Here is a 15,627-nt window from a genome sequence, read left to right as displayed (position 1 = left end):
AGACTGACAACACACACCTCTATAGAATATATGTGGACAACATAGGATAAGACCAATCCATGAAGTCAATCCATGCCCACGTTCTGAGGAAACTAACAGAACAGGCAGTTAATATGAGTCCATGAAAGGAATAAAGTGTAGTGTTAGTGTTGTTAAATTGTCATTCTTAACAGACGGAAAAAAGTGGTGTTTATCGAGTTGTACTTTATAACAGGGAATAAGGGGGGACGTGGGGATAGTTAGAGTTGTAGTTTATAACAGATGATAAAGTGGTGTGTTAGCGTTGTTAGAGTTGTAGTTCATAACAGTTGGGGAATGAAGTGGAATGGTTGTACTTTCTAACAGAGAATATGTTGCTGTGTAAGCGTTATTACGGGTGTAGTTTAGAGCAGAGACAATTAAGTGGTGTTTTTAAGTGGTGTTTGATAGAGTTGTAGTTTATCACAAAGAGTAAATAAAGCATTGTGTAAGTGTGAGAGTTGTAGTTTATAACACTACAACTCTAAAGTGGTGTAGTGTGAGAGTTGCAGTTTATAACGACGGGAATTAAATGGTGGATGTTAGTGTTGTCAGAGTTGGGGTGTAGTTTATAACACAGAGAATAAAGTGGTATGTTAGTGTTGTCAGAGTTGGTGTGCAGTTTGTAACAGACAGAGAATAAAGTGGTATGTTAGTTGTCAGAGTTGGGGTGTAGTTTATAACACAGAGCATAAAGTGGTATGTTCGTGTTGTCAGAGTTAGTGTGTAGTTTGTAACAGACAGAGAATAAAGTGGTATGTTAGTTAGTGTTGTCAGAGTTGGGTTTTAGTTTGTAGAGACAGAGAATAAAGGCATTATGGACGGAGAAAGAAGCGCAGCTGATTGTTCTGAGGGAGCAGATGTTGGATGTTGGATGTTGTGCCAGATTTTTGTGGAAGGATTAAAGTGGGAGGAGAGGGGGAGGAGGAGGCGGGAGGCGGGAGCATGTCTGGGATGAGGCCTGGGAAAGTCACCCCCAAGTTCAAGTTGAAAAGAGTTCAGAGATCAGAGGTCATTTGGATGGGGGGGAGGGGGCTGTTGAACTCTGGAGAGGATGATGGAGATAATGAAGAGGAAGAGTTCTCCAGACGCACTCCTCCTCCGCCACCTCCTCCTCCTCCTTCTCCCGGCCCTTCTGCTGTGTTTGCATACCCTTGTGTGAATGCTCCTTTTGTGATGCAATGTGTTTCTGGTTTGCGTGTGTGTGTGTGTGTGTGTGTGTGTGTGTGTGTGTGTGTGTGTGTGTGTGTGTGTGTGTGTGTGTGTGTGTGTGTGTGTGTGTGTGTGTGTGTGTGTGTGTGTGTGTGTGTGTGTGTGTGTGTGTGTGATGGTGTGTGCGTGTGCATGTGTGTGTGTGTGTCTGGGTAGTTACGGGGGGGAGATATGCAGAAGATGAAAAGAGCCGTCAATCAGGTTGATGCAAAGTCAAGTGCAAGTTTATTCTCTAAGTTGTTAACCCGCCCAAACTCTCTATGAATCACCCCAACTCACTCATGTCCCAGCAACTCACTCCAATTCACCCCAAACCTATCCCAACGCACAATTCATTATTTTCTGCTTTATTTAAAGATGATGTCCCACCCTATCTCATTTTAAAATACAGAAGGTTTGTGTGAAATGTCCCTCTTGGATGATGTCACAGAAGCATTGTAGAGCTTTGATCACATCACATCTGTATCACATCTTAGGATTCATCCTCAAACCATCTGCACCAACTTCATCCTTGTAAGTATTCATCGTCATGTTCATCCAATCCATCCTAGTAAGTATTCTCTACTATAATTTAATCTACTCCTCTTCTTTATTACCTTTCATCTCATTGCTATCAATTTGAAACCTAAATCAAAATAAGTATCCCCTTGATCACCTCTCTTAGTTGCCGGCGGAGCCTCAGAGTTGGCGTTCCTGAAAGAGCCGAGCGATGTCATAGCTGTGAGGGACCGGCCCTTGATGCTGGACTGCCAGGTGGAGGGGGAGGGGCCTATATCGGTCACGTGGAGACGGAACGGCGTGGCCGTGCCTGTCGGCGCGAGGGCGAGCGTGCTGGCCAACGGCACGCTGCTCATTGAAAAGTTTTCCAAGCGGCGGGAGAGCGACGAGAGCGACGCCGGCGTGTACGACTGTTCAGCGGAGAACCGCGACGGACGCATAGTCAGCCGCAAGGCCCGCGTTCAGCTGGCCTGTAAGTAGACATCGATCTACATTATGTGTATATATTACATACACATATATTATATACGTATGTGTCATTCAAGTTATTTCTCTATCTCTCTCTAGCTCTCCCTAAGTTCCTCACCCACCCAGAGTCGGTGGCGGTGGATGAAGGGGGCGTGACCAGACTCACCTGCCAGGTGAACGGGATCCCAGAGGCCAGCATCACCTGGGAGAAGAACCTCAGTCCCCTGAGCACTGAGGACACACGGTAACCATGAACACCCTACAGACACACACACACAAACACACACACACACACACACACACACACACACACACGCACACACACACACACACACACACACACACACACACACACACACACACACACACACACACACACACACACACACACACAGAATACGCACACAATGACTGTATACTGTGTTGTATATTTATCATAGAGTGTGTACATTGTGTGTGTGTAGGTACACTCTGCTGCCCCATGGAGTCCTTCAGATCTCTGGTCTCCGTCGTGGAGATGGCGGTTCGTTCCGCTGCGTTGCTACCAACATCGCTAACATCCGCTACAGCCGAGAGGCTCTGCTCACTGTCACAGGTAACACACCACTGTCTTAACGAGGCTACACCTGTCAGTCTTAATGAGGCTACACCTGTCTGTCTTAACGTGGCTACACCTGTCAGTCTTAACGAGGCTACACCTGTCTGTCTCAATGAGGCTACACCTGTCAGTCTTAACGAGGCTACACCTGTCAGACTTTACGAGGCTACACCTCTCTGTCTTAACGAGGCTACACCTGTCAGACTTTACGAGGCTACACCTCTCTGTCTTAACGTGGCTACACCTGTCAGTCTTAACGAGGCTACACCTGTCTGTCTCAATGAGGCTTCACCTGTCTGTCTTAACGTGGCTACACCTGTCAGTCTTAAAAGGACTACACCTGTTTTTCTGTGCTTCCTCTCTGTCTTATCGAGGCTCGACTGTCCATCTTAACTAGGCTACAAATCTGTCTTAATTAGTTTATACCTGTCTGTCTTTCCATGTTTTTCCATGTCTGTCTTAAGTGGGATACAACTGTCTCTCTGTTTGCTAGCTGTCTGTCTTATCAAGGCTACTTCTGTCTGTCTCCACAGCGGCGGGGTCCAGGACTTATAAGGAGCCGGTCATTCTGTCCGGTCCACAGAACCTCACCATCACGGTCCACGAGACAGCCATCCTGGAGTGCATTGCTACGGGCAACCCAAGGCCCATCGTCTCATGGAGTCGCCTTGGTAACAACACCCTTGGTCGTCTGTAGTACCGGAGCTCGTTTAGTTTAGCCGTCAACGGGACTCGCGTCCTGAACGCCTCTCCGTGTCTCGCCCTCTGCAGACGGTCGCTCTATCGGCGTGGAGGGGATCCAGGTGCTGGGAACCGGGAACCTGATGATCTCCGACGCGTCCCTGCAGCACTCCGGGGTCTACGTGTGCTCGGCCAACCGGCCCGGCACCCGGATACGAAGGACGGCCCTGGGGCGCCTGGTGGTGCAAGGTCAGAACAGCAGAACCCTACTCTGAACCCCAGAACCCTAGTCTGAACCCCAGAACCCTAGTCTGAACCCCAGAACCCTAGTCTGAACCCCAGAACCCTACTCTGAACCCCAGAACCCTAGTCTGAACCCCAGAACCCTACTCTGAACCCCAGAACCCTAGTCTGAACCCCAGAACCCTACTCTGAACCCCAGAACCCTAGTCTGAACCCCAGAACCCTAGTCTGAACCCCAGAACCCTACTCTGAACCCCAGAACCCTAGTCTGAACCCCAGAACCCTACTCTGAACCCCAGAACCCTAGTCTGAACCCCAGAACCCTACTCTGAACCCCAGAACCCTAGTCTGAACCCCAGAACCCTACTCTGAACCCCAGAACCCTAGTCTGAACCCCAGAACCCTACTCTGAACCCCAGAACCCTACTCTGAACCCTAGAACCCTAGTCTGAACCCCAGAACCCTAGTCTGAACCCCAGAACCCTAGTCTTAACCCAAGAACCCTAGTCAGAACCCAATAACCCTAGTCTGAACCCAAGAACCCTAGTCTGAACCCCAGAACCCTAGTCTGAACCCCAGAACCCTACTCTGAACCCCAGAACCCTAGTCTGAACCCCAGAACCCTACTCTGAACCCCAGAACCCTAGTCTGAACCCCAGAACCCTAGTCTGAACCCCAGAACCCTACTCTGAACCCCAGAACCCTAGTCTTAACCCAAGAACCCTAGTCTTAACCCCAGAACCCTAGTCTTAACCCAGGAACCCTAGTCTGAACCCTAGAACCCTACTCTGAAACCTAGAACCCTAGTCTGAATCCCAGAACCCTAGTCTGAACCCCAGAACCCTACTCTGAACCCCAGAACCCTAGTCTGAACCCCAGAACCCTACTCTGAACCCTAGAACCCTACTCTGAACCCCAGAACCCTAGTCTGAACCCCAGAACCCTAGTCTGAACCCCAGAACCCTAGTCTGAACCCAAGAACCCTAGTCTGAACCCAAGAACACTAGTCTGAACCCCAGAACCCTACTCTGAACCCCAGAACCCTAGTCTGAACCCCAGAACCCTACTCTGAACCCCAGAACCCTAGTCTGAACCCCAGAACCCTAGTCTGAACCCCAGAACCCTACTCTGAACCCCAGAACCCTAGTCTTAACCCAAGAACCCTAGTCTTAACCCCAGAACCCTAGTCTTAACCCAGGAACCCTAGTCTGAACCCTAGAACCCTACTCTGAAACCTAGAACCCTAGTCTGAACCCCAGAACCCTAGTCTGAACCCCAGAACCCTACTCTGAACCCCAGAACCCTAGTCTGAACCCCAGAACCCTACTCTGAACCCTAGAACCCTACTCTGAACCCCAGAACCCTAGTCTGAACCCCAGAACCCTAGTCTGAACCCCAGAACCCTAGTCTGAACCCAAGAACCCTAGTCTGAACCCAAGAACACTAGTCTGAACCCCAGAACCCTACTCTGAACCCCAGAACCCTAGTCAAGAGTCTTTCCCCAGAACCCTAGTCTGAACCCCAGAACCGCAGAACCGTAGTCAGTCAACCAGAACACAGACGCCCAGTACCAGAACCCTAGTTAGACCCACCTGGATTGATAGATGGATGGATGGATGGATGGATGGATGGATGGATGGATGGATGGATGGATGGATGGATGGATGGATGGATGGATGGATGGATGGATGGATGGATGGATGGATGGATGGATGGATGGACGGATGGAGACAGACTGACAGCCAGACAGCCAGACAGAGAAGCAGCTTAGTGTGTAGCTGCAACCTAGTGGTTCCCAGGGTTGGTGAATATTCATCAGCACCCACCCTGACTGACCCTGGCCACTCAACATCACAATGAACATGTGGCGCAGACGTGCAGCCCGCGGAGCTCTGTGATTGGACCATCTCCGTCCGACCTCACAGCCCCCTGACACGGGCTGACAGATTTAAGGGTCCTCACTCAGAGATGACATCACAGTCTCAGCATTTTTATGAAGTTTGTGAGTGTGATGGTGTGTTAGTGTGGGTTCATGTGTGTTATTGTGTGTCGCTAGAGGAAACCATTCCCCTTCCCTATGCCCAGATCCTGTTGAGGTTTTAGGAGAATAAACCTACATCTTTTAATTCTAGATGAACTGCATCTAGATGTTGTAGATGCCTCCACTTGCTGATCGCCGACAGAATTAAAGACGTCATTAAAACAGCAGCTGGCAGCCAAGTTCAAGTGTGAAATTCACCTTCAACCCCTCCCCTCCCCCTAACACCGCCCTACACCCCCTAGTATCCACCCACCATCCCGTCTTCCACAAAGACAACACACACACACACACACACACACACACACACACACTCCCAATCACACCACCCATTGTCCACAAAGGCTCACACATGCAAACGCAAATACACTCACTCACACACACACACAATCCCAATCCCCGTTCTCCACAAGGACAACACACAGACGCAAACTCACACACACTCACACTCACACACACACCATCCCCATCCCAATACCCCTTCTCCACAAAGACAACACACACACACGCACTCCCAATCCCACCCCCCGTTCTCAACAAAGACAACACACATACACACGCAAAATGCACACACACTTAAACACACACACATGCACACACACGTACACACACCGTGCTTCTATGCATCTCTTCCATACCAATAATGTTGTTGTGTTTTGCTTCAAAAGAGCGTTTTTGCAAACAGATGAATTTAATTCCAACAACTTAAGCCAGGAGCTATTATGTTTAATTCTCCCTTTTAAACGACATACCCCAAATCATGAAATCATCAACGAATCTAGTAAAATTCAGTCATCGATAACTCCCCAACATAAGGGCCAGATGCTCTCTGGATAGATAGATAGGACCTCCTGGGGTATTATAGATCCAGGGCCGTCTCTCTTCTAGCTGTCAGCCGGTACGGGAGCCAGCAGGGCCAAAAGCACACCACAAATCACACCACTTCGACAAAATCAATCCATTTCCGCCAAAAGCATTTATAAATCAGAGAGATAATAACATCACTTAAGCAGTGAGCCCGTGCCCGTTAATACTGCTAAATCTGTCCTACAACTTCTGCACGGCAATTCTATCGAATGGGACGATACATATGTGAAACACAAATATTCAGATAGGGTTAGGGTAAGGGAGACCTGTCTTTAATAATATGAAACCTTTACATTTATAAACTAGCTAAGTATATACATAATAATGCTATTCCTCGTTCATAAATACTATATACATGGCTGAAACAATACAAAATAATTATTTCTGTGTACCTCTCTGTCTCTGTCTCTGTCTCTGTCTCTGTCTCTCTCTCCCTCTCTCCCTCTCTCGCTCTCTCTCTCTCTCTCTCTCTCTCTCTCTCTCTCTCTCTCTCTCTCTCTCTCTCCCTATTTTTATTCTGTTACAAATTCTATGTACCGCAAATAGTTTACAAAATCGGATCTCTGTCTCCCACGTACACACAAACATACACAAACACACACACACACGCACGCACTCATTGATTAATGGTTCCTTTTAGATGTGGGCCCCTACTGCCCTCTGACCTGCGACCCTGTGCCCCCCCTCCCTTGCGCACACACACACACACACACACACACACACACACACACACACACACACACACACACACACACACACACACACACACACACACACACACACACACACATACAGACACTCTGAGTGACAATTTGGATGTGGGTGGGGGTGGGGACTGGAGGAGAGGTTAAGTTGGGACACATGTTTCCATGGCAACCAGATTTGGGGAGACTGCACCTGTCTTCTGTGACACACACACACACACACACACACGCACGCACGCACACACACACACACACACACACACACACACACACACACACACACACACACACACACACACACACACACACACACACACACACACACACACACACACACACACACACAGGAATTGCACTTGTTTTAATGGTCTTTTTTTATGTCAACTATATTTCTGTAGCTATTGGTTCATATTTGAATTGCTAGTATTAATATTATTATTTTATTTTTTTCATATTTATTAATCATTTTTTATTTTATTTTTCTCAGCTCCACCTGAGTTCCTGCAGTGGCCGCAGTCTGTGTCTAGGCCACCAGGTGGCAGTGCGGTGCTGACCTGCAGCGCGCAGGGCGTCCCCGAGCCGCATATCATCTGGCTGAAGAACGGAAAGATCCTTTCGCCTGGGAGTGGGAACAACGTCAAGCTCACCAACAACAACACGTGTGTAACTCTCATTAGCACACCCACCCTGCTCTGTGTCACCTTTTACAAATCCACCCTTTATATCAGTCAGCACAAAGCAAATAATCGATATTGTTTTATATTATTATTAATATATATCATATATATGTTTGATATTATAATATTACATATTGTATTACAGGACTCTAGCCATAACCCGTATCACAGCAGAGGATGAGGCCATCTATCAGTGCATCGCTGAGAACAGCGCTGGCACCAACCAGGCCAGTGCCCGCCTGGCCCTAAGCCCCTCCTCCCAACTACCTGAAGCCCCTGCCCACCTTCAGGCCACGCCCACTTCCTCCACCTCCGTGAAGCTGAGCTGGGAGCGCCCCTCCCCCGAGGTCACAGAGCACATCATCGGATATGTACTGCACATACGCATGTTGGGAGGTAGGGGGCGCCAGACACCAGTCTGATCCTAACGATACGTGAAACACGGAATATGTGTTGCATGTAAAATTAAAGCGATGACTCACGAGGGCACCGGTATCCTAAGTGCTTCCGTTGGATGTTTCAGAGCCAGACAGTAAGGAGCTTCAGGAGGCGGTCAGCAAGACCACCTTCCAGCATGAATTCTCCGCCCTGGAGCCGGCCACCGCCTACTCCATCTACCTGAAGGCCTACTCCCCGCTGGGGGCCAGCCAGAGCTCCAGCACCCTCGTCACCACCACCCTTGGGGGCGGTACGAACTTCTCACAACACTACAACACTTTCCATACGATTTTTATTAGTATCCATAAAGGGATGCACAGAGTCAGCGATGCGTCGGGGTTTGCCTGTCCTTACCTGGATTCAGACGAGTTGTTGCTTTCCAAATTCATCACTGTGCCTCTAGAAGGGGAGGTCGCTGGGTTGACGTCTGCTCTCCGTTAGCCGCATCCGTTGATTTGTCTCGCGGTGTCTCCCTCTATATCTCCTAAAAGTCTGTCAGTCTCTGTCTCTCTCCTCTCTGTCTCCCCCCTCTATCTCCTAACAGTCTCATTGTCTCCCTCTGTCTCCTAACAGTCTCCTTGTCTCTCTCTGTCTCCAACAGTCTCATTGTGTCTCTCTGTCTCCTAACAGTCTCCTTGTGTCTCTGTCTCCTAACAGTCTCCTTGTGTCTCTGTCTCCTAACAGTCTCATTGTCTCTCTCTGTCTCCTAACAGTCTCCTTGTCTCTCTCTCTGTCTCCAACAGTATCCTTGTGTCTCTGTCTCCTAACAGTCTCCTTGTGTCTCTGTCTCCTAACAGTCTCCTTGTGTCTCTCTGTCTCCTAACAGTCTCCTTGTGTCTCTGTCTCCTAACAGTCTCCTTGTGTCTCTGTCTCCTAACAGTCTCCTTGTCTCTCTCTGTCTCCTAACAGTCTCCTTGTCTCTCTCTCTGTCTCCAACAGTCTCATTGTGTCTCTGTCTCCTAACAGTCTCCTTGTGTCTCTGTCTCCTAACAGTCACCTTGTGTCTCTGTCTCCTAACAGTCTCCTTGTGTCTCTGTCTCCAACAGTCTCCTTGTCTCTCTCTGTCTCCTAACAGTCTCCTTGTCTCTCTGTCTCCTAACAATCTCCTTGTCTCTCTGTCTCCAACAGTCTCCTTGTCTCTCTCTATCTCCTAACAGTCTCATTGTCTCTCCCTGTCTCCTAACAGTCTCCTTGTCTCTCTCTGTCTCCAACAGTCTCCTTGTGTCTCTGTCTCCAAACAGTCTCCTTGTGTCTCTCTGTCTCCTAACAGTCTCCTTGTCTCTCTCTGTCTCCTAACAGTCTCCTCGTCTCTCTCTATCTCCTAACAGTCTCCTTGTGTCTCTGTCTCCTAACAGTCTCCTTGTGTCTCTCTGTCTCCTAACAGTCTCCTTGTGTCTCTCTGTCTCCTAACAGTCTCCTTGTGTCTCTGCCTCCTAACAGTCTCCTTGTCTCTCTCTCTGTCTCCTAACAGGTCTCCTTGTCTCTCTATCTGTCTCCAACAGTCTCCTTGTCTCTCTCTGTCTCCAGCAGCCTCCTTGTGTCTCTGTCTCCTAACAGTCTCCTTGTGTCTCTCTGTCTCCTAACAGTCTCCTTGTGTCTCTCTGTCTCCTAACAGTCTCCTTGTCTCTCTCTGTCTCCTAACAGTCTCCTTGTCTCTCTCTCTGTCTCCAACAGTCTCCTTGTGTCTCTGTCTCCTAACAGTCTCCTTGTGTCTCTGTCTCCTAACAGTCTCCTTGTGTCTCTCTGTCTCCTAACAGTCTCCTTGTGTCTCTCTGTCTCCTAACAGTCTCCTTGTGTCTCTGCCTCCTAACAGTCTCCTTGTCTCTCTCTCTGTCTCCAACAGTCTCCTTGTCTCTCTCTGTCTCCAGCAGCCTCCTTGTGTCTCTGTCTCCTAACAGTCTCCTTGTGTCTCTGCCTCCTAACAGTCTCATTGTCTCTCTCTGTCTCCTAACACTCTCCTTGTCTCTCTCTATCTCCTAACAGTCTCCTTGTCTCTCTCTGTCTCCTAACAGTCACCTTGTCTCTCTCTGTTTCCTAACAGTCTCTTTGTCTCTCTGTCTCCAACAGTCTCCTTGTCTCTCTCTGTCTCCAACAGTCTCCTTGTCTCTCTCTCTGTCTCCAACAGTCTCCTTGTGTCTCTCTGTCTCCTAACAGTCTCCTTGTGTCTCTGTCTCCTAACAGTCTCCTTGTCTCTCTGTCTCCAACAGTCTCCTTGTCTCTCTCTGTCTCCTAACAGTCTCCTTGTGTCTCTGTCTCCTAACAGTCTCCTTGTCTCTCTCTGTCTCCTAACAGTCTCCTTGTGTCTCTGTCTCCTTACAGTCTCCTTGTCTCTCTCTCTGTCTCCAACATTCTCCTTGTCTCTCTCTGTCTCCTAACAGTCTCCTTGTGTCTCTGTCTCCTAACAGTCTCCTTGTCTCTCTCTGTCTCCAACAGTCACCTTGTGTCTCTGTCTCCTAACAGTCACCTTGTGTCTCTGTCTCCTAACAGTCTCCTTGTCTCTCTCTCTCTCTCCTAACAGTCTCCTTGTCTCTCTCTGTCTCCTAACAGTCTCCTTGTCTCTCTCTATCTCCTAACAGTCTCCTTGTCTCTCTCTCTGTCTCAAAACAGTCACCTTGTCTCTCTGTCTCCTAACAGTCTCCTTGTCTCTCTGTCTCCTAACAGTCTCCTTGTCTCTCTCTCTGTCTCCTAACAGTCTCCTTGTCTCTCTGTCTCCTAACAGTCTCCTTGTCTCTCTCTCTGTCTCCTAACAGTCTCCTTGTCTCTCTGTCTCCTAACAGTCACCTTGTCTCTCTGTCTCCTAACAGTCTCCTTGTCTCTCTCTCTGTCTCCTAACAGTCTCCTTGTCTCTCTCTGTCTCCTAACAGTCTCCTTGTCTCTCTCTCTCTCTCCTAACAGTCTCCTTGTCTCTCTCTGTCTCCTAACAGTCTCCTTGTCTCTCTGTCTCCTAACAGTCACCTTGTCTCTCTCTGTCTCCTAACAGTCTCCTTGTCTCTCTCTCTCTCTCCTAACAGTCTCCTTGTCTCTCTCTGTCTCCTAACAGTCTCCTTGTCTCTCTGTCTCCTAACAGTCACCTTGTCTCTCTCTGTCTCCTAACAGTCTCCTTGTCTCTCTGTCTCCTAACAGTCACCTTGTCTCTCTCTGTCTCCTAACAGTCTCCTTGTCTCTCTCTCTCTCTCCTAACAGTCTCCTTGTCTCTCTCTGTCTCCTAACAGGTCTCCTTGTCTCTCTCTGTCTCCTAACAGTCTCCTTGTCTCTCTGTCTCCAAACAGTCTCCTTGTGTCTCTGTCTCCTAACAGTCTCCTTGTCTCTCTCTGTCTCCTAACAGTCTCCTTGTGTCTCTGTCTCCTAACAGTCACCTTGTGTCTCTGTCTCCTAACAGTCTCCTTGTCTCTCTCTGTCTCCTAACAGTCTCCTTGTCTCTCTGTCTCCTAACAGTCTCCTTGTCTCTCTCTCTCTCCTAACAGTCTCCTTGTCTCTCTGTCTCCTAACAGTCTCCTTGTCTCTCTCTGTCTCCTACAGTCCCTGCCTCCCAGACCTTCCTCACTAAGGTGCTGAACCGGACCGCCGTGCAGGTGTTCTGGGAGCTGCCGTCCAAGCCCGGGAAGGTTGAGGGCTTCCGGCTGTCCCACCGCCGTGTCCCCCTCCCGGACTTCGAGGCTCTAGAGACCCTCCCCGCCCACATCAACACCCACACCTACTCCGGCCTGGGTCAGTCATATAGACTATTTAATCAATATTATTTCTGAAGATACATAGATAATATACGTCATATACAGATATTATAGAAAATACATAATATACGTCTATGTGTTGTCATGGTACCGGTGTGTTCCTGTAGCAGTGGGTGGTTTCGTTCAGTGGCGTCACTAGGCTGTTTCATTCATGGTGTGGATAAAATTTGATTAGCCCAGAATCTTATTAAAAAAAATAATAATAATATTCAATGTGTTGTTTTTTTCTTTTTTTTGCTTGCTTTACACGAACATGGAGATTCCAGGGGCATCTAAAAGTAGCCTAGTCCTTCTAGATAGTCCTTCTGGCAAGAGAATAAACGATTTAAAAACATAACCAGACTGTTTACCACCTCAAGTGAATTAGCCTATCCAATCTCCTGTCATATATATACATACATATAAGGTCTGTCTCAATTGTATTCATTTTACTCTGAAATAACTTGAAATTAACTTTAGATGTCTGGGGATAAGCAGTACAGCAGTCAGGCAGCTATTTAAAGCTACAATAAACGGTGTATTTTGTATATTTATGTAAAGCATTATGAAAAAATGTGCATGCGCAATAAGCATAAAGAAAATATTGCTGCACTCATTTTCCCTATCCCTCTGGGCTTGGCCCCCGGGATATTTCAGAAACCTAGAACCGCCCCTGGTTTCGTTGTGAGGTCCATGTTAGCGGTGTGTGTCGTCATGGTAACCCTGTGTCCCCGTAGAAGCGGCCGGTGTGTACGAGGTGAGGCTGGTGGCCTACAACGGGAACGGAGACGGTGCGGCCACCCGGCGGTTGGTCTCCCTGGCCGACCCCCAGCCCCGCCCCGAAACTACAGGTAGCCCCCCCCACCCCCACCTCTCCTTACCCTGGGGTCGTTGTGGACCAGTGGGGCCCCCCCTGTAACCTCTGTGTGTGTGTGTCCCTGTGTGTGTGTGTGTGTGTGTGTGTGTGTGTGTGTGTGTGTGTGTGTGTGTGTGTGTGTGTGTGTGTGTGTGTGTGTGTGTGTGTGTGTGTGTGTGTGTGTGTGTGTGTGCGCAGGGTGTAACTGTGAGGACAACCACGGCTCCGGCCTTCTGATCGGCGTCCACATCAGCCTGGCCTGCATCGTCTGCTGCCTCCTCTTCCTCGTCTTCGGTTACAGACACAGGTAAATAGAGGCCAGTGAAGGGCAGTAGAGGGGCCAGTAGGGGCAGTAGAGGGGCCAGTTGGGGCCAGTAGGGGCCAGTAGGGGCCAGTGGAGGGGCCAGTGGAGGGGCCAGTAGGGGGGCAGTAGAGGGCAGTAGAGGGGCCAGTAGGGGCCAGTAGGGGGCAGTAGGGGCCAGTAGGGGGCAGTAGAGGGGCCAGTAGGGGCCAGTAGAGGCCAGTAGGGGCCAGTAGGGGCCAGTAGGGGCCAGTGGAGGGCCAGTAGGGGCCAGTAGGGGGCAGTAGAGGGCCAGTAGGGGGCAGTAGAGGGGCCAGTAGGGGCCAGTAGGGGGCAGTAGAGGGGATAGTGCACTGTGACGATTTTGTCTGTCTTCTCTGCAGAAAGGGGACCCAGGACCGCTGGACCCTTCCTAGGGGCCCCGTTGGAACCAGGGCCCCTAAAGACGTAGCATCCCCGGGTCGCCCCGAAGCCATTGAGCTGAGCATTCAGGTTAGTTACCCCTTGTTTAGAAACAAACATACACTCTCTCACACACCAACACTCAAACACACGTGCACACAAACCCAAACATGCACACACACCCACACACACACACACACACTCTCACACACCAACACACACACACACACACACACACACTCACACACCAACACACAAGCACACATGCACACACACACACACACGGAAACCCAAACACAAAGATTGTCTTGTATTTACATCCGGTTGCCCACCCACAGGGACGTGACCCCACCCCTGCTCCAGTGACGGAGAACCCTCCTCCGCCCTGCCAGGTCCTGGTGGAGGCACCACCCCCCTGTCGCTCTGGCACAGACACCGACCAACACACAACCTCTCCCTAACCCTCACCCCTTCCCCTTACCCATACTCTCACCCTCTCCCCTTACCCTGTCTCTCGGTCTCTGCTTCTTCGCCTGTCCTGCAAACCAAAGCATTACCCCCTTAGAGTCGCAGCCCGGCGCTGTCCAAGAACTTGAGATATGTTTTAGAAGTGAAGAGTCACTATGAAGATGTCCCTTTGCTTTGACTTCGACTCAAGGAGTTGCCTCTTCGTGATTTGGAACCCAGCTACCTGTTACAGAACACACATTTCCCCTAAAGTCTCCTAAAGGGACTGTGATGTCTTTGTATCCCTGTGTGCTGATTCAACACCTCACACAAACTCACTCTTTATGATTTTCACCAACGATGCCCAGTTTTATATTCTGCCAAACGCTTCGTCCCAGCGGCCTTGCGGCTGTCCGAGCAGAGAGCCTCCCAACGAGGGATGGTGCCAAAGTTACAGCTCTGCTCCGACACGCCCTTCATGAACGACAAGCCTTAGCCACCGACGTGGCCTCCAATGTTTGCCTGAGTCCTGACAGCGGGAGGCGAAGCAGAGACAGCCCCCCCCCTCCTCCCTCCTCCCTCCTCCCTCCTCCCTCCGCCCCACAGAACTCTTTAGCTCCAAAGATAGCTACCTCAGCTTGGCCACAGACGCCTCAGCTACACAAGGAACCACTTTGCCTCGAGCTGCTGGAAAAGCAAGCCAACCCCCCAACCAAAAGGGCTGTCTGACGCCCCTGTCCTATTGTATGTAATGCCTTTGTCCGTGTCAACAGCCCACCTCCTGTGGGGAAATACAGGAGCCCTGAGACTGTGATTGTTGTTGCTGCTGCGCCTCTTCCTCCCTCCTCCTCCTCCTCTTCCCCGGGCCTGATGGGGAAGCCGAGGGGGGCATGGTGTGTTGTGCCTCACTACCCAGACCTTCTGGACTGGTTCTGGAACATTCTGCTTCTGGTAAAGGAGTATTGTTTAGCATCAGGGTCCCAATGTTTGTGAATGGGGTCTTATTACGTGGACCGACCTGAGGATCGAGGTCCTCGACACACGGGGGGGGGGCAGGAAACAGGATGTCCAAGTCCCTTCCTCTTCACCTGATCCGGTTCTCTGGAATGCTCTAGAAGCTTTCTGCCGCTACGCTAAAGAATACCTCTGGCATGTTGAGCTTCACATAGACGTGATTTTTCTATGACACACCATTTTCATTTTTTTCTTTAAAAAAAAAAATTGAACAAAAAGTATCTCTACATTTACAGAACTGCCTCTCTGTAGATCTATTTAGAAAGATATCCAAAGATGAAAAGTGTTTTGTGTGTTTTGTGCAAGCTGTAAGTGTTGAGGGGTCGGAGTGAACAGTCCTCTCCTTCTTCGCACGGGACAGATTTTGATCTCTTTTTGACTTGAGGATAATTCTATATTTTCACATATTATGAAGAGAACTCCCTAGAAGTAGTGAAGTCTGCCAAATACGTGTG

General features: G+C 49.5%; 1 protein-coding gene across 1 annotated transcript; it reads left to right on the top strand.

Annotated features, from left to right (window-relative positions):
* Positions 1-963: 963 nt before the first annotated feature.
* LOC130392345 (immunoglobulin superfamily DCC subclass member 3-like) lies at positions 964-14,654 on the top strand. The gene is made up of 16 exons (XM_056602836.1): positions 964-1,160; positions 1,707-1,780; positions 1,895-2,200; positions 2,296-2,440; positions 2,661-2,791; positions 3,328-3,465; positions 3,566-3,724; positions 7,815-7,986; positions 8,150-8,400; positions 8,528-8,692; positions 11,962-12,150; positions 12,890-13,003; positions 13,207-13,317; positions 13,683-13,801; positions 14,050-14,137; positions 14,527-14,654. Exons 1-16 carry the CDS (start codon positions 964-966, stop codon positions 14,652-14,654), a joined length of 2,487 nt encoding a protein of 828 aa, XP_056458811.1.
* The last annotated feature ends 973 nt before the right edge of the window (positions 14,655-15,627 follow it).

The sequence above is a fragment of the Gadus chalcogrammus genome, chromosome 11 (genome assembly GCF_026213295.1).
Source record: "Gadus chalcogrammus isolate NIFS_2021 chromosome 11, NIFS_Gcha_1.0, whole genome shotgun sequence".
NCBI lineage: Eukaryota > Metazoa > Chordata > Actinopteri > Gadiformes > Gadidae > Gadus > Gadus chalcogrammus.
This window is presented reverse-complemented; position numbering and strand designations above follow the sequence as displayed.

Excerpts from the sequence above, each read along its gene's own strand:
- LOC130392345 (XM_056602836.1), top strand. The coding sequence starts at position 964 with ATGTCTGGGATGAGGCCTGGGAAAGTCACCCCCAAGTTCAAGTTGAAA. Across the intron at positions 3,725-7,814 it reads GGGGCGCCTGGTGGTGCAAG|CTCCACCTGAGTTCCTGCAG; the intron begins GTCAGAACAGCA and ends TATTTTTCTCAG. Across the intron at positions 8,401-8,527 it reads GCACATACGCATGTTGGGAG|AGCCAGACAGTAAGGAGCTT; the intron begins GTAGGGGGCGCC and ends TGGATGTTTCAG.